The 17,951-nt window shown below is 49.5% G+C and overlaps 1 protein-coding gene across 2 annotated transcripts in view; it reads right to left on the bottom strand.

The window, feature by feature from the left end:
• TRIP10 (thyroid hormone receptor interactor 10) overlaps positions 1-17,951 on the bottom strand; it is a 157,362-nt gene that overhangs the window by 12,477 nt on the left and 126,934 nt on the right. For both annotated transcript variants that reach the window (XM_078685753.1, XM_078685749.1), the window contains 2 exons: positions 13,747-13,879; positions 12,606-12,727 (listed from right to left, as the gene is read on the bottom strand). In XM_078685753.1, coding sequence (XP_078541879.1) covers positions 12,606-12,727; positions 13,747-13,879 — 255 coding nt within the window. The remainder of the gene's footprint in view (positions 1-12,605; positions 12,728-13,746; positions 13,880-17,951) is intronic.

Raw genomic sequence — 17,951 nt, 5'->3', positions numbered from 1 at the left:
ATACTCTCTCCATCAAAATCCCCTCCTTTCTTACATGAAAAGAGGAGTTGGGTGTCATCGGCGTAGGATACGATTTGGGCCCCAAAAGACTCCGCCAATGCCGCCAAAGGGGTCATAAAGATGTTAAAAAGAGTCGGGCTCAACACAGAACCCTGCGGAACTCCGACTCCCAAAGACGGCATCACGGCCGAGCTGGATGGGGCCCAGACCGTTTGTCGACGGCCAGCCAAAAATGATCTAAACCAGCTGAGCACCGTCCCCCTCAGACCGATCTCATGAAGTCTGGCGAGAAGACCCTCATGGGGGACGGTGTCAAAGGCCGCCGACAGGTCCAACATGACAAGCATGGCTTTGCCCCCTGAATCAAGAACCTCTTTTATGGCTTCCGATACCTCCAAGAGCGCCGTCTCGGTACTTAGGTTAGGTCGGAAGCCAGATTGAGTAGGGTGTAGTACATTATGGGATTCTAAATAATTAGAAAGCTCCATGTGTACATGCTTCTCCAGAATCTTTGTGAGCGCAGGGAGGAGAGAAATAGGCCTGTAGTTGGCCAAGACTTCCGGGTCGAGCCCAGGCTTCTTAAGCAAAGGAATGACCATTGCCTGCTTCCAGGCCTGCGGGACCATTCCCTGACTCAACGAAAGGTTCAAAAGTGGGTTCGCCAGCGGATTTATGACTTCTGCCATTTTTGCCAAGAATTTGGCTGGGCATGGGTCAAGGGGCGACCCAGATTTGAGATTTCCCATAAGTGCCAATGAAGCAGGAACTGAGATAGATGGAAAGACGGCCATAACTGAACCCAAAGGGGCAGGTGAAACTGATCCATCTACGGGGCTGGATGGAATTGCAGGCACCCGCAGAGGAAAGGAGTCTTGGATCAGCTTGATCTTATTGGTAAAGAAGTTAGCCAAATCGGAAGCCCAGGACTCCGAAGGAGCAACCTGAGTCACATTAGAGCGGGGGGCCGTGAATTCCCTCACAATTGTGAAGATCTCCTTACAAGAATTAGAGGCGGCCTCTATCCTCCTTGCGAAGTAGCCTTTTTTCTCCAGGAGAATGTCCCGATGGTAGGCTTTAACTGCTACTCTATAGGCGAGCCTTGCCCCAGCGTCGTACTGCGAGCGCCAGGCTCTTTCCGCTACCTTGCACTGCCGTCGTGAAAGCGACAGCGCTTCAGTAAACCAGGGGGCAGAAACCCGCTTAGATGTTAACCGGGGGGCCATCACAGGGGCTAGCTCATTTAATCTATCCAATAGCCACACTTGCAAGGAATCCAAGTCCCTCTCCAACTCTCCCGTCAGGGGGCAGGGATGGTCCTGAGCAGCCTGAGCCAGCATATCTGGGGTCACCCGGTGATATGCCCTAGGGGCACGACCCTGCTGCTTAGAAGCAGTATTGGACTTCATCGTGCCCCCAATGTGGAATTTGGCCAGTCTATGGTCCGACCAAAGCACTGGTACAAGATCCGTCACCTCCAAAGGGGACGTGGAGAAGACCTGATCTAGGGTATGACCCTTATCATGTGTTGGTCCAAAAAGATAAGGGATCAGGCCGAAAGGGGCCGTGACATCAGACAGCTTGATAGTGTCAGGGTCCAGTTGCTCATCCAGGTGAAAATTAAAATCCCCGGCAAGAACACAATGTTCCGCTTTCAAGGCCAACACCGAGATTGCCGACTGAAGCTCATCAAAGAAGGTACCAGGCGGTCCAGGTGGCCTATAGACTAAGAGGCCTTTAAAGGATTGATGAGGCGTCAATGTAATGGAAAAGGCAAGGGATTCAGATCCTTGGATACCGTCCATGGGCAGAATGGAGCAAGTGGCGCATTTATTCACTGCCACTCCACCACCCCTCCCCTTCAGTCTGTCCTGCCTGAAAATGTTGTAGTCAGGGGGGATAGCTATGGTTATATCGGGATTAGAAAATTCCCCCAACCAGGTCTCAGTCAGCATCAGACAGAGTGGCTTTTCCATAACCAGAAGGTCATAAATGTCCTGCGCGTGCCTGCATACTGACCTAGTGTTTAACAGCATGCAAGGATATTTCACACTATCGATCTCTATGTTTGGGCAAGAAAGCGGAACAGAGCTGGGAGACCACCCACAACCAGGACATCGCTTCTTGCCTCTATAGCGACCGGGAAAGACTGTGTGACAGCCACCGGACGTCTTCTGCAAAGATCGTAGCTCTAACGACGTATAACGTATCATAATAGGCGCAGGAGCAAACATACATGATGTAAGAGCCCCACCCGTCACCCCGCTTGCCTCCGGGACGCTGACGGGCGTAGACGGGCTGGACTCTGGCGTGACTCCGGCGGTGATCCGGCGGTCCCGCCGCGCGTGACCGCTGCGCGTCAGCATGACTTCCTTAAGAGGAGGTCGAGCGTCCTTAGGCGCTAGAGCGTGTACTGCACGCCCAGCGTCCTTCCCCTCACCCAATATGGCCGCCGAACTTCCCAACTGCCGAGGGGCAGCAACTAAAGGACCCAGGACCCGCAAAACGCGGTGGTTTAATAATTATAATGTAGGTATGAGGAGCAGCTATTAAAAGCAAGGGAAAACGAAATTAAAATGAAAGAAAATACAAAAAACGAAGGATTGTTAAAATTGCTTGAGAATCAAGCTAGATGCCCCACAGAGCGAGCAATGCGGTATGACCGCTCTGCTCAGGTCAGATCTTCCAATAAATCAGCAATAAAAACAGCAATGGCAGGCACTCGGAAAAGGGAGAGATGCAGCCGGTTTTGGAGATAAGCTGAAATGGCGGATAAATGTATCCGAATGGAAGCATATGCCAGATTGCATTTGTAAAGATGTAGCAGATAACAAATGATGTCAAGCGCTTCAATGTTGTGTTCCACGCAATAAATGACAACCCGCTTCCATTTTGCTGCGTAGCATGCTCTGGTGGTGGGCTTTCTTGCCTCCCGTATGATATCCATGCAGTCAGGAGGCAAGTTGAGGTAGCCAAACTCTAAGACCTCAGGAGCCAGATCGCCAGGTTGAGCTGTTGCGGATCTGGGTGCTGAATGTCGCCATGGCTCTGCGTTAAAAGTCTGGGTGTGAGGTGCAGCCTTTGATGCGGTACCACGGAAAGTTCTAGAAACGTGGTGTACCATGGTTGGCGGGCCCACGTTGGAGCAACCAGGATGAGCGTCATCGAGTGTTGCTTTAGCTTTCATGCCACCAGCGGTATTAGAGGTGCTGGGGGAAAAGCGTACGCAAATTTGCCTGGCCAGTTCATCCATATCGCATTGCCCTGCGACTGTGGGTGCGGGAACCTGGCGGCAAAGCTTTGGCATTTAGCGTTTTCCCTTGTGGCGAACAGGTCTATCTCTGGATGACCCCACTGCTGGAAGTACGGGTGGAGTACTGATGGATGTATCTCCCACTCGTGCATTTGGTGGCTGTACCTGCTGAGCAGATCCGCCATCTGATTGTTCTTGCCTGGGAGGTGTTCCGCCATGAGGAAGATGTTCCTCTGAATGGCCCACTTCCACATGCTCTGAGCCAGATGAGACAACTGTGGAGAGTGTGTACCTCCCTGCTTCTGAATGTAGTACATGGCTGTCATGTTGTCCGTCCGGATCAACACGACTTTGTTGCACAGATGTACCTTGAATGCCTTCATCGCCATGAAGATTGCCATCAGCTCTAGGTGGTTGATGTGCATCTTCCTTTGCTGTGTTGTCCATAGTCCCTGCACTGTGTAGTGGAGCACATGAGCTCCCCAACCCTGCAGAGAAGCGTCCGTCGTTAGGACGATCTGTGGAACAGGCTCCTGGAACAGTCGGCCCTTGCAAAGGTTGTGTGGATTCCACCAATGCAGAGAGTTGTATGCCCGACCGGTCACCAACACTAGGTCGTTCAACTGTCCGTGAGCCTGATTCCACTGACGTGCCAAGCACTCTTGAAGCGGACGCATATGTAGTCTCGCGTACGGGACTATGAAGACGCAGGAGGCCATCATGCCTATCAACTGCATGAACACTCGTGCTGGAAGAGAGTGTTGCGGTCTGAATTTCTGGATCAGCGACTGAATGCTGTTGATCCTCACCGAATTTGGCTGAGCCGTGGCTGCCAGAGTATCTATTGTCGCGCCCAGATACTGCCGCACATGGGCTGGCTGAAGGTGCGACTTTGGATAATTTAGCGAGAAACCCAGATCGTGAAGAAGGTGAATGGTGTGGGACATGTTGGCAGCGCACTGCTGGGCTGACTTTGCTTGCACAAGCCAGTCGTCCAGATAAGGGTAGACGTGAACGTTTTGTCTCCCGAGGTGCGCAGCCACTGTCGCCAGGCATTTTGTGAACACCCTGGGCGCTGTGGTCACTCCGAAAGGGAGGACTTTGAATTGGTAATGCTGATTCTGAATGGTGAATCTGAGGTATTTTCTGTGTGACGGATGTAGTGGAATGTGAAAATATGCATCTTTTAGATCTAATGTTGCAAGGAAATCCCCTTGTTTGAGCAACGAAGAACCTGCTGCAGCGTGAGCATATGAAAGTGTTCTGAGAGAATGTACTGGTTTAGGGGCCTGAGGTCCAGTATGGGTCGCAGGGACCCGTCCTTCTTCGGGATCAAGAAGTACAGGGAGTACACTCCCGAGCCTTTTTGTTCTACCGGCACGAGCTCGATTGCCCCTTTTTGCAGCATGACGAGTACCTATTGCTGCAATAAGTGCAAATGCTCTGTGGACATAGGACGGTGTTTTGGGGGTATGTTGGGTGGAGTGGATGTTAACTCCAGACAATAACCGTACTGTATACGTTTTCTGACCCACCTGTCTGTGGTGATGGATTTCCAGACTGGCAGGAACTGTTGGAGTCTCCCCCCCCCGACAGGTGTGGCATGGGCGGGGGGCAGTGACAAGGCGTCACTGTTTGTTGGTGGCGGAGGTTCGGGAGTTGTTGTTTCCACGACCTCTGCCCTTGGTGCTGTTGCCGCGATAGCCGCCTCTACCCTGCTTGTTGTAAGAGGTTTGTGCACCACCTTTTGTGTACTGTGTTTGCTGGGACATCTGGCCTCTGGAAACACCTCTATTGCTTGAGCGACGAAAAGTACTACCCCTGAACTGCTGGGACTGGAGAGCCCCCATGGACTTCGCAGTCTCTGTGTCTTTCTTTATTTTTTCCAGGGTGGTATCCACCTCAGGGCCAAATAAGTGATCAGGGTTTACAGGCTGATTGAGGATGGTGGTTTGTATCTCTGGTTTGAACCCGGAGATTCTGAGCCAGGCCTGACGTCTTAACATTACACTTGTGTTAATGGCCCTGGCCGCGGTGTCCGCTGCGTCCAGTGCACATTTAATAGAAGCATTTGAAATGAGCTTCCCTTCTTGAATGAGCATCTCCGCTGCCTCTTTATACTCATCTGGCAAGTGTTGTAACAGGGTCTCAAGTGTATCATAGTGTGCCCTGTCATATCTGGCCAAGAGTGCCTGAGTGTTTGAAATACGCCAGATATTGGCCGCTTGAGCCGCCACCCTCTTCCCTGATGCTTCTCGCACTTTAGATTCCTTGTCAGGGGGAGGAGCATCACCAGTAGTTTTTGTATTCGCCCTCTTCCGGGCATTAGAAACAACTAGAGAGTCCAACGGCAACTGGCCCTTGATGTAGGTAGGGTCGCCAGGTGCCGGCCTATACTTTTTTTCAATTCTGGGGTTTATAACCCTGGCTCGTGTGGTTTCTTTAAAAATGTCTGCAGCATGTTTCAAAACACCCTTCAGCATTGGCAGAGTTTTGACAGTCTTTTCAGAGGTGGAAAAGGTATCAAACAGAAAATCCACTTCAACAGGGTCAGCATGCAGCTGGACGTCGTGATTTTTAGCTGCCCTCTCAATTAGAGCATTAAATGCCGCAGAATCCTCAGTAGGTGAGGTTTTAACAGTATATACTTGAGTGTCCGGGGCAGTTTGCGGATCCCCTGGGTCCCCAGCATCTGCCCATGAGTCGTGGTGATCTTCAGGATCAGTATCAGCAGGGAAGTTGTACTCTTCATCCTCCCCTTCCCCAGCCTCCACATCAGAGTAAGTGGGTGAGGTTGGAGCAGTGTCCTGAGGTCGTGGATAAATAGGTTCAATTAGAACTGGGGAATCCGTAGAAGCCTTTTTCCTCTTCAAAGGAATAGTGTAGGACTCCATAGGCTGTGTCGGTGTGATCTTTCGCTTGTAGACGGAAAGTCTACCGGTGTCGGCGTCGATAAATTGCTCCGACTGCTCCTCCATCAGGGGATGTCGATGTTTTGTGCCTACAACTGCAGGGGTTTGCTTCGGCCCCGTGGACACCTTGGGCGCGTCGTCGACCGTCCTGGGCGCAAACGGCGGAAGCGTGAACTGGATCGGCGCCGTCGACTTTGGCGGTTTGGCAGCGGGCTTCGGGGTGGAAGTGTCTTTCGGATCGACCGCGGAAGCCTTGTTCCTGATGCGTTGCAATGAGTCCGACACCTGCTTCGTGAAGGATGCGGATGGTTTCGTCGACCCTACAGGTGTCCTCGATCCACCACCATGTGCAGACTCGAGGGCGACATTACTTTTGGCCTTTTCCGGGCGACGTGCTGGGTCGACAGCTTTTGGAGCTTCGAGTCCTTTGGTTGTGTCGACGGCCTTTGGCGCCGACGGTTTCGGGTCGGCGGCCTTGACAACCTTTTTCGGTGCCCCAGTCTTCAGCTCGACGCCCTTGAGCGACTTCGGTTCGACGCTTTTGAGGGACTTCACCGGATCGACAACCTTCTTCTGCTTCGGCTGGCCCGACATGTCCGAAGACGTGGAGGCGACCAAAGCGACAGGCGTCTTCTGTGTCAACGGCGTCTCTATCACTTTCGGTTTTGTCGAGACCGAAGCTTTCACTTTCGGTTTCGATTTTACCAATGGCGGCTCCGTAGGAGGGTCCGTAGCCGGGCCCGTAGGCGAGACCGTGGATCCAGGTGCAAGATCTTGGGTAAGGCCATGTGGCGATCCCTCGACCTGAGCCTTTGTGATTGTTCGAACGGGGCATAGCTCTTCCCCTGAGCTATCTTCCGTGGCCCCATAGGCCTCATTGTCGTCTCCTACCTCGTCGACGACGTCTTCTGTATCGAGCATTTCGACGTCTGCGTCGTAGTTGGAGTCGATCTCCGGTGCTGGAGTTGAAATCGGCTCTTGATCTTCCTGCTTGTCTGCTTCTTCCCCCTTGAAAATGTTCACCGGGTCAGGGGCCGTCTGCTGGGTCTCCAGGCGCGCCACGCGCCGAAGTCGAATCGTCTTCTTGGAGCGAAAACGGGAACAAGCCATACAGTTGACTTCATCGTGATCCGGCGACAGGCACTTGTTGCACACCGGAAGGACATTGATGTGGGGATACTTTGAGTTGCACACGGGGCATCTCTTGAGCGGGCTCCGTTCCATGATGTTTCGTCGAAGTTTTGCTGCGTTGACTGGGCCTCGAGCACCGAAGAGCCACGCAGCTCCTCCGGATGTCCGACTCGGGAACTGAGCCGGAACAGAGCTGGGCACCGAACGCAAAACAATACCGACGATATAGGAAAGGCCTTCGGGCCTAAAGAAAAGTTTCTATCGATTCCGATCTTGAGTGATCAAATATGCATCCGAACCCAATGGCGGAAAAAAACAATCTGGGGATGGAGTCGATGCCCATGCGCACTGTAGTCCAGGGGAGGAGCCACCTATCTCGTGATACTTCGAAGACTCTTCCAGGACAACAATGTGCAATCATCCGGACCCAACACTAGGCGGCGATCTATGCTATAGATATGAATTCAGCAGCCCACATGCCTCGAACATCATAATTCCTAATAAAAGAATTCCATTCAGGTGAGGGAAGCTTCGAGCTAAGACCAGCAATATTCCAGCTCAAGAAGCTACACTTTCTTAATGCCTCAACCTGGCTTTCAAAAGGGGTAGAAACTACAGTCGGGGTACACAGTAGATTGGTCTGAGAGGAACCCCTTGGGCCAGGTCCCCCTGTGTCACCTGCTTGGGATTCCAAATTGCAAAAATTAACTGACAGTGACCTACCCGTTACCCCCAGGACCGGGTACATTGCCAGATTTAAAATTAAAGCCCCTGATGTATTTGACTGTGTGAGTCAATCATTAGACTCAAGGCTGGAAGAGCCTTGTGGTCCTTGAGGTCCCACCCGGGGTTCGACCCCGTAACCAAACGGAAACGCCTGAACTGGATTTTGGATTTATCAGGGCCACTTGTTCGGAATTCCAGCATAAAGAGATTATCAACAAGATCCATGCTACTCAGGGTCAATTCAATACTATCAAGGGGTTGACCATTTAGCGAGATTCTGCGTGCAGCCAAGATATCCTCCCTGATCAATGAGCGGCATCCTCTTACATGTCTAATCCAGTGAATGGATTTATTGATCAATGAGCCAGAAGACTCGGTAGCACCATGATATTTTAACTTTGGAACATTAACCATAAAAATTGTGTGTGGATCTAGTAATTCCTCCCTGACCCCTCTTGGATGCCTCTTCTTCTGAACCTGAGCGATGAAACTTTGCCTGTTAAATGTACTATCAGGACGGAGACTGCTGTTACTGTCGTAACTACCTGGGGGAACAGATTGGGAGGGGAATACCTTAGGTGCAGTAAACCTCGCTATTTGAGATGGTGGACCCACAGGACCGTGCTTGTTTATTACATTTAGACCCTTGCCTCTAGAGGGGCAATGGGTTGGGCATGCCCGTGACCCCCCGATATCCGTGCGAGTGGGTATTAGCGGGGTATCAGAATTATTAGTATCCCTGATAGGTGTCCGCTTATGTTGGTCAGCACTTGCAGTTAATAGCCTCAGTAAGTTGAGCAACTCAGCCACAGATCCCTTCAATTCCTGTACTTCTGCCTTCAAAGAGGACACTTCCTGCGTCAGATGTCCTGGGGAACAGTCTAGCTCACCATTGCAATTACTACACTTACAGGCAATGTTAGCAGTTTGTGTTTGTGCATATGTGCTCATAGAAATGCTAGCCTTCAACCCGTTTGCTGGGTGTTCTTCCCCCAATGCCGTGTATCTGTTGTGACAATCGGGTTGATGTGAATAGGACAATCAGTACTGTCATTAACACTATCCCCACCGTGACTGGGAACAGTAATGCTTTCTGGGGGTACTACCTTTGACCCATTACTGCCCGCTATGCTGGCCGATTTATGCCTGCGTTGCTTGCAGAACATATCTGGGATAGATAAATATTTATTCTGTGCCTGTAACTTTGTTTGTGGAGGGGATTTAGTGTGTGGAGGAATAAGAGGGGCTAGATCAAGGATTTCAGTACACTCGTTAATCAGTGTGTCAATCCGGTCAATAACACAATTATGTACTACAGCCTTGCATGAATTTTTTCCTGCTGATCTTTGCAGTGCCCTCCCCACTCACATCCTGTGCTTTCCTCTTCCCCATAGCAGAGTAGCACAGTGGCAAATCTACAGTTATGCGAGTCCTAGAAGGTTAAAGAAAAAATAACAGCCGGGGAATGAGCAGCTTCCACTGCTCCTAATAACCAAGCTACGCTGAGAAAACATAATAGTAGTAGAACAGGGGATCTCCAGCGACAAGTAGGTTCGAATGAAACAGTACCTTAAGGGACACCAGAGACAGTCAGTACAGTCACGGTTCCGGAACCAAGGGGGGCGACCCTGGCCTGGCTCCTCCTGGCAGTACAAAAGGGGGTGGTGATGGACGGAGCATATGAACCAATCAAACACTCACACCCAGTCAAAAGATCTGGGTTTGATCCATCACCGTTCTTTAGCCCACTCTGCCACCCCAGTTCAGACATGGCTATATGCAAATCAGTCTGACCCTGTGCCTCATGGGAACAGTCCAGTCCGAACTGCCAAGCCATGCCTTCCCTGGACCGGAAACAAGCTTCTGAGGACCGGTTTCTGGCATTCCAGCCGTCTTCAGCCCGGCTTGCTTGAATCCAGTGGCAAAGTGAGCAAGGGACTCACATCTGAGAATACCCCGCCACACTTATGGCGGCCAAAGCAGTACAAAAGGGGGTGGTGATGGACGGAGCATCTGAACCAATCAAACACTCACACCCAGTCAAAAGATCTGGGTTTGATCCATCACCGTTCTTTAGCCCACTCTGCCACCCCAGTTCAGTCATGGCTATATGCAAATCAGTCTGACCCTGTGCCTCAAGGGAACAGTACAGCCCGAACTGCCAAGCCATGCCTTCCCTGGACCGGAATAAACCTTCCTAGATCCGGTTTCTGGCATTTCAGCCGTCTTCAGCCAGGCTTGCTTGAATCCAGATCTTTTGACTGCGTGTGAGTGTTTGATTGCTTCAGATGCTCCGTCCATCACCACCTCCTTTTGTACCGCTTTGGCCGCCATGAGTGTGGCAGGGTATGCTCAGACGTGAGTCCCTTGCTCACTTTGCCACTGGATTCAAGCAAGCCGGGCTGAAGACAGCTGGAATGCCAGAAACCGGTCCTCGGAGGCTTGTTTCCGGTCCAGGGAAGGCATGGCTTGGCAGTTCGGGCTGGACTGTTCCCATGAGGCACAGGGTCAGACTGATTTGCATGTAGCCATGTCTGAACTGGGGTGGCAGAGTGGGCTAAAGAACGGTGATGGATCAAACCCAGATCTTTTGACTGGGTGTGAGTGTTTGATTGGTTCAGATGCTCCGTCCATCACCACCCCCTTTTGTACCGCTTTGGCCGCCATAAGTGTGGCAGGGTATGCTCAGACGTGAGTCCCTTGCTCACTTTGCCACTGGATTCAAGCAAGCCGGGTTGATGACGGCTGGAATGCCAGAAACCGGTCCTCGGAGGCTTGTTACCGGTCCAGGGAAGGCATGGCTTGGCAGTTCGGGCTGGACTGTTCCCATGAGGCACAAGGTCAGACTGATTTGCATGTAGCCATGTCTGAACTGGGGTAGCAGAGTGGGCTAAAGAACGGTGATGGATCAAACCCAGATCTTTTGACTGGGTGTGAGTGTTTGATTGGTTCAGATGCTCCGTCCATCACCACCCCCTTTTGTACCGCTCTGGCTCCTCCTGGCTCCTGGCTCTGACGGGCACAGACGAGGGGGTTCCCGTCAGCAATTATGCGCCTCCGTGCACGGAAGTGGCGGGAGCGGCTTCCTGCCACGAAGGCCGGAATGGCTCCTGGGGAGTGTAGTCCCCCCCCTCCCGGTGGCCGAGCTAGATGACAGGAGCAGAGGCGGCGGGGGGAGACTAACACTCGGAACGGGAGCACTAGGATGCTGGTCCAGTGGCAGGTAGGAGACTTCTTGACCCCCCAAGGCGTTGTAGTCTCCTTCTTTACCAAGGATTTGAGACCCCCAAAGGCACTTGTAATCACATAAAAGCAATGCAGGGCGGTACAACCAAGCCAAAGATAAAGGCAGAGGCAGAATATTCACAAGCCCCCCAGTATTGTCAGGTGCACTGTCACAATGTCTCGGATTTTACTTTGTCAGAAGCCTCCCATAAGGTCACAAAATCACAGTGCCGTCTGTGCTTTTTTTTCCTCCTAGAGGCTCTGCTCCTCTCAGCTCCTCTCGCGCTGCCTCTCCACAAAATTATTAATATTTTTTACTTTTCCAGGTCCATCACCGACCAAATCCGGGAGCTGCCGTTCTCTTTCTTGATTCTGGCACATCCAGCCCACAGCCTCTGCAGTCTCTCCTCTCTCCTCTCTCCCCTCCCTCCCCTCCCTCTCCGGTCGACGCCTGGGAGAGTGGGGCACTTTAGAGCAATCAAGCAATGCTAAATTTGAACGTATTTAAACGTGCTTTAGATAGTTAGAAAAGAAATCCATCACCGAGCCGGGAGCTGAGAAGAAGTTTTCCGAAGACATAGCCGCCGAGACCCAGGCACAATCGAGGAGCTGCCGATCAGAAGCGCGAGGGTCCCGCACGGTCGTCAAACAGAATCCACCATTACCAGATACTTCAGTAATCTGTATTATTGTATTCTCTAATGACATGAATTGCAAATGCTACTTTTTATAAGTTTTAGTAGTTCCAGTCCTTTAAACCACATCAATTGTGATTTATCATCACTCAAGACAGATTTTAAGTCCCCCTAAAAAGGTTTTAACTTCGTTTATATTGTGTGTCCAATGAAATTTTTATTTCTATGTATCGTGCTTTTATGATATCTCTGTCAAACAAAGCTTTCGGGTTTGGAAACTTCAGTAACCTCAGTCGTTAAAGGTGAGTGGAGGCCCAGGTCAGGAGTCATCAGGGAAGATGGGGTCATGGTTACGAGAAGCAGGAAGACACCAACATTGAGCCACAGGCTGGTGGTCTTAGTAGCATATTCCCCACTGAAAAGGGTTGGAAGAATAAGGATAGGGGTTAGGTCACACTGTGGGGAAAGGTTAATTTTCAGTGGCAGCTGGCCTAGCCACAATTCCCCCCACCATCCCGGCAGAGAAAGGAGAGTGAAAAATCCGCAGGAGAAGCATGCAAGACCCTAACCATGAAGACTTCACGCTGAAGTTATGGAGCAAGAGGAGGGAAGGAACCATGGAGGTTGAGGAGGAGCTGGAGAAGAAGAAGGTCGCCCAGAATGGAGAAGGTGACCCAGGGAAGTGGTAAAGAGGATGCAGAAATTAGACATCAAACCAGACATTACCTGTCTTTCTCTTGGGAGCTATCATTGTTGTTCATGCTCGTGGGGCGTTCCAGTTGGTTGTTGTACCTCATGATGGTATCACCACGACTGACTGTTTGTCCATTAGCATTAGCCAGCCAGGCCTAACACAGAGGAAACAGTATCAGAGGTCAAAGATCATCCATTTCAGAATCATGCTCTAAAAACAATCAAACTATTTCCTCTAAACAATAGGAAACAGTCCCAAAAACATAACTCCACACACCCCCTCAAGAAGAGAGGCCTTAAATACTTCTCTTAGGGGGTAAGGAGGCAGACCTGCTACATTTCTAGATGGACAACACTACATGTCTGTGTGTCAGAAAACAATCCACACAGGTGCCCTTGGAAACAGCTTGCATGCCTATTTCAGCAGACAGCATGCCACACATGCCCCAAGGATTCAATATACATCCCAAAGTGGCCGAGTCATACATCTTCTAAGTGATGAAGGGAGATGAAGGAACTGCACAATTTCCAAGCACACTTACTATATAGAGGGGGGAAGGGATTAAGAAAAATACTAAAGAAATGAACACACAAGTGACCAAGGGTTCACTCAATATCTGTAATCCCTGGAATGGCTTGTTTCTTACTCCGGAAATCCCCAGCAACCTTGTGCAAGGGATCCATCTTGGCAAACTAATATTGATGGATGTTCTCAAAAAAGTATCCCAATGTACTGTCCTACATATCTACCCTGAAAGACTATAGTTACAGACCTAAACTAGATGTTTCAGCCCACAGACCAGCAGTAGGAAAACTCCCTGCAGAACGGACCCATAAAAGAGACATAAAGGTCAGCCTACAACAGCCTCAGCTCTATAGATCTATTAGCAGACTTGGCTATACAGATTAAGATTGGAAAGCCTCAGAAGACCTACGCTTGGCTAATCACAGACTCAATCATGGATAACCACAGACTGTCCTAGGGAGAACAACCCTGTAATACTCTACGTTGAATGATATTTTCGTGTAATAAAATAAAGCAATATGGGGTATTTCTTACCTTATCTGCTCCAGCCCTCTCACCCACTGCAACACACCATCACTGGATCAGCCACATAACACCACTCTCCATGTTTCATGGCCCTGTGCTCCCAACCCCCTTTCATATGCTCACCTCACACTTTTGCACCTCAAGCTGTAGCCTCTGGATGTTGTTCAGGGTTTCTGTGTACTTGGGCAATAAGATGTTTGGATTTCCCATCTGCGGGTTCTTCTCGTAAACATCTTTCATCTTGTCCAGAGCCTCCCTAAAGAGAACAACACTTTATTTGCCTGTAACCATACTTTAGCAAAATAATATTTTTTTTAAAACATCAATCTCTTCTGTTAAACTACTAGGTGGCTAGATTACGCGGTTTACCCAAATGAAGAAAATTCCCTACCAATGATTTGCTTGAGTCTCTAATAGTGTCACCTGCGGAGTCGACTGGAACTCAAAATGCCCTATAATTTGATTTTAATTACATTTTTTATATTTATTAGTGCTAAGGCGCATTCTCCCTCATGAGAGCATCTTTGTTCTACAAATAAATACAAAATAAGCTGAACTAACAAAACTACAAAGGCTAGAAAATGAACCGGTAGAATAAAATGCTTTCTAAAGACTATTCGCTATCACTTGTAAGTGAATATAAAATACATTCCACAGCATCAGACCAGAGTAAATGAGGGTCCTGCCTCCTACCCTCATAGCCTAATCTGGGGATGTGAAAAAGATAGTCAGAGTAAAAGCGTACGGTCCTACTTAGGACAAACTGTGGATCCATCATTCAGACATGAGCTACCAATCTGCGAAAAGCACTATGCATAAGCCTCTGTGAAACAAAGAATATGTTTTATGATACAGACAATGAAGTTTCTGACTGGCAGCCAAATATGGTCAATTTTCTTCAGATCAACCGATTTACTTTTTGCTAAATGTTGTATCAGTTGCAGTTGCTTTTCGGGGAGACAAAGGAAAGAGATGGTAAAACATTTACTCCCAAAAACATGTGTTGAGATAATTTATCATAGAATGACGTCGGTAAGAAAGGCAGTATTTTGCACAGGTGTAGTGTGTGAACACATGATGCCAACAATCATTAATCTGATGTCCTCTTGCAGTTTGATATGGAGGGATTTAGATTTGTCAGTTGGAAACAAAGGAGAACATACGAACTGGTGCCAGATCTGACCTTGCCAGTGAAGTTTACTATTCAGATGAGTAAAAGGTCTGTTTTGCTCCCATTCAAGTTAGTACTCAGCCACTTCAGAATGGCCGAGAGAAATCCCCCACAGTAGGAAAATGACTCGCATGAAAATGAACAATTGGCGGAGTACTGCCTGCAAATGTCAGGTCAGAGCTACCAAATGTCCCGCTCAGTGGAGCCAATGTTTTTATAAAACACATTAAAAAGCACCCGAGGTAGTTATGAGACTGAAACATTACAAAGCGAGTCTGCATGACCGAAATGGTTGAAAGATCACAGACTGACAATGGCCTTTCAAACAGGAAGATAAACATGTGGCTACTGTCTACGATCTTCCACCTCTCCGAGCCAGGTCTTAAAAAGGAAAAGATCCTGTCTAGCAACATGGCTGACATGACATACCTCTAGGCTCCTCTGTCGGTCCCCTTAAAATCCTACATAATTCGGTCTTTCTAGGAGAAAATTCAGTAAAATGCTACTGAGTTGCATCCGAGGATAGCTATAGAATCATAGGCAGTCACTTATCTGGAGGATGACTTGCACACCGCCCAGGCGAAGCAGCCTGAAGCCTGTACTGACTAAGATAAAATGACCCCGGAGGAAGGGCAAGCTGCTTTTAGAGGCCGGTCATACAGAGGTTGGGATCGTATTTAGCTTAGGGACGAATGTAAAGCTAGCGGAGCTCAGTGGCAGAGGATGCTGCCCTGTGCGTTCCACCTTGCTACCTGAGGCACCTGAGTTAGTGAGCAATGGAGGGCTGTGGACTGAGATGTGGGTCCCACAGGGATAAAGGGAGCAGACAAGGGAATCCAGACACATTTTGGCTGGGCTGGACTGGTGCTCCTTGGTGCTTTTGGACCGTGTGCCCTGCAGGCTGACCAGGGGCCACGGAACACTGGAGCATCCTACATGTGGCCCCTGGCAAAGATCACAGCACAGTAGCTAGGCCTATCATAAAATCACAAAGCTGAAGTGATTCTCCTAGGAATGCTCTAAGGGGACATACACCCTATAGAGCAAGTTACTTACCTTTGGGAATGCTCCTTATGATAGAGACTATATAGCCGCAGATTCCTCATCTTTTGAATATTCACCAGGCATCAGTGGATCTGGAACCTTTTTAGCAGTAGCTCGGTGCGCTGTCAGGTGGTGTTGTGCAACTCCGCAATTGAAGTGTGGAGCTTATATAAATGCCAACCCTGTGCACTGATGTCAATTGCTTTCGAGGCTGTCGGTGCCCCCAGACGCAGAGCTCTAAGAGTGAATTGGTTGTGACCAGTGTACAGATACCTAGACTTGGGATCTTGTTCGCGGATAGAGTCCAATTACAGAACGGGATGATGGGAGGGTCGGTGAGGGATCAGCAGCTAGATAGTCTCTCTACCAGACACAGGGTAACGAAAGGTAAGTAACCTGTTGTTCTGATAGAGACTTGTAACCGCACATTCGTCACCTTTTGAAAAGATACCAATGCAGTGCATATTTGGAGCCCGGTCTGTAAATGGACTTAGAAATGAAACTCCAGCAGGAGCAAGGGGGCAAAATGCCTATGCCGGCGACCCTGACCGCCCTAACAAAAGTGGTTAGTGAACATATGGAGGGACCTCCATTTAGCTACCAGACATATGTCTTGGATAGAGACTAATGCAGTGGTAGCAGTTTTGGCTCCATTTTGGCCAATATTTAGCAGATCTTAATGCAGAGAACAATCCAGAGGGAGATGGTCTTCTTCTGCACTCTCTTGTATTTTTCGCTCCAGAGTACCCCTACAAAGAGCAGATTGCCCACCGATGTTCCTTGGCACAATCAATGTAAACGCTGAGCAATCTTTTGGGATCCAAGGAATGGAGCCTCTCCTCCTTGAAGGGGTGAGATGGACTTTAGAATTTTAGAGGCATGATAGCTTGACGGACGTGACACAGTGTCACAACGTTTGGTAGAAATGATGCTCGTGTTCGCAGACCCAGTTCGTCTGGGAAGAAGGTCATTTATGGTGGATTGACACAAAAAAACCTGAAGCTCACTCACACACAGTGCTGAAGTGATGGGGACGAGGAACATCATCTTAATAGTAAGGAGTCGTAAGAGACAGCCGTCAAGTAGTTTGAACGGAGTGCACATCAATTAAGCGAGGACCAGATTAAGTTCCGGTGGGACATTATAAAAGGAACAGGGGGAAACATAAGTTGTAGCTCTTTCAAAAATTACATCACATCTGGTGACTTAAACAAGGGGAACTGATCTGCCTACTATAAGAAGGTCAAAAGGATAACCTTTAACCATGCCCAAACCAAAACCTTGAAGGGCAAGAGACAAAAAGAATTAACAGAACGTCAGAAAACTTGGCATGGACGGGGTCTATCTGCTGAGTACCGCACAAGCTACATATTTGTCCCAACAATAGGAGTATACAGTTTTCGTCAAGGGTTGCCTGGCACCACGATGACAGTAACCTCTTGCAGAGGCAGGTCAAAGGTATTCAGCTGTCATTGTTCAATCACCAAGCATGAAGGCAGAGATTGAGAACGCACTGGTGCAGAACCCTGCCATGTTGCTGCGATAGCAGGTCTGGAGGGGCAGCCTGGTCAGAAGACATATGCTGAAGCCCGGGAGTTCTAGACACCATACACTCTGTGCCTAATCCGGAGCCACTAGGATGATTTGGGCCTGGTCTGTTCTGATCTTCTTGAGAGCTCCAGGCAGAGTGGTATCAGAGGAAAGGCATACATGAGTTCCGAGTTCCACTTGAGGTGGAAAGAGCCTCCAAGCGAGAGACGTCTGGGAAACTAACATGCAGAAGCAATGACACTGCATGTTCTTGGTAGTGGCAAATTCAAGCCAGAGTTCTCCTCCATTCTCGGGAGAAGCCTTGCGCCACCTCAAGGTGCAATTGCCACTTGTAATCAACTAGGTGCTGACAGCTGAGTCTGTCTGCCCTGGCGTTCAAAGAGCATGCCAGGTGGTTTGTCACATGGAGAATTCCCCAGCGGTCCAGCCATTTCCAGTAGCACATTAACTCCAGGCATAGGGTCTCGCCCTGTTTGTTGCAATGCCACATGGCGGTGGTGTTTGGTCCGTGAACACCTGAACCACCCTCTCCTTGATAGAGAGCAGGAAGATTTTCTAGCAC

This window comes from Lissotriton helveticus, chromosome 1_1, assembly GCF_964261635.1.
Source record: "Lissotriton helveticus chromosome 1_1, aLisHel1.1, whole genome shotgun sequence".
NCBI lineage: Eukaryota > Metazoa > Chordata > Amphibia > Caudata > Salamandridae > Lissotriton > Lissotriton helveticus.
This window is presented reverse-complemented; position numbering and strand designations above follow the sequence as displayed.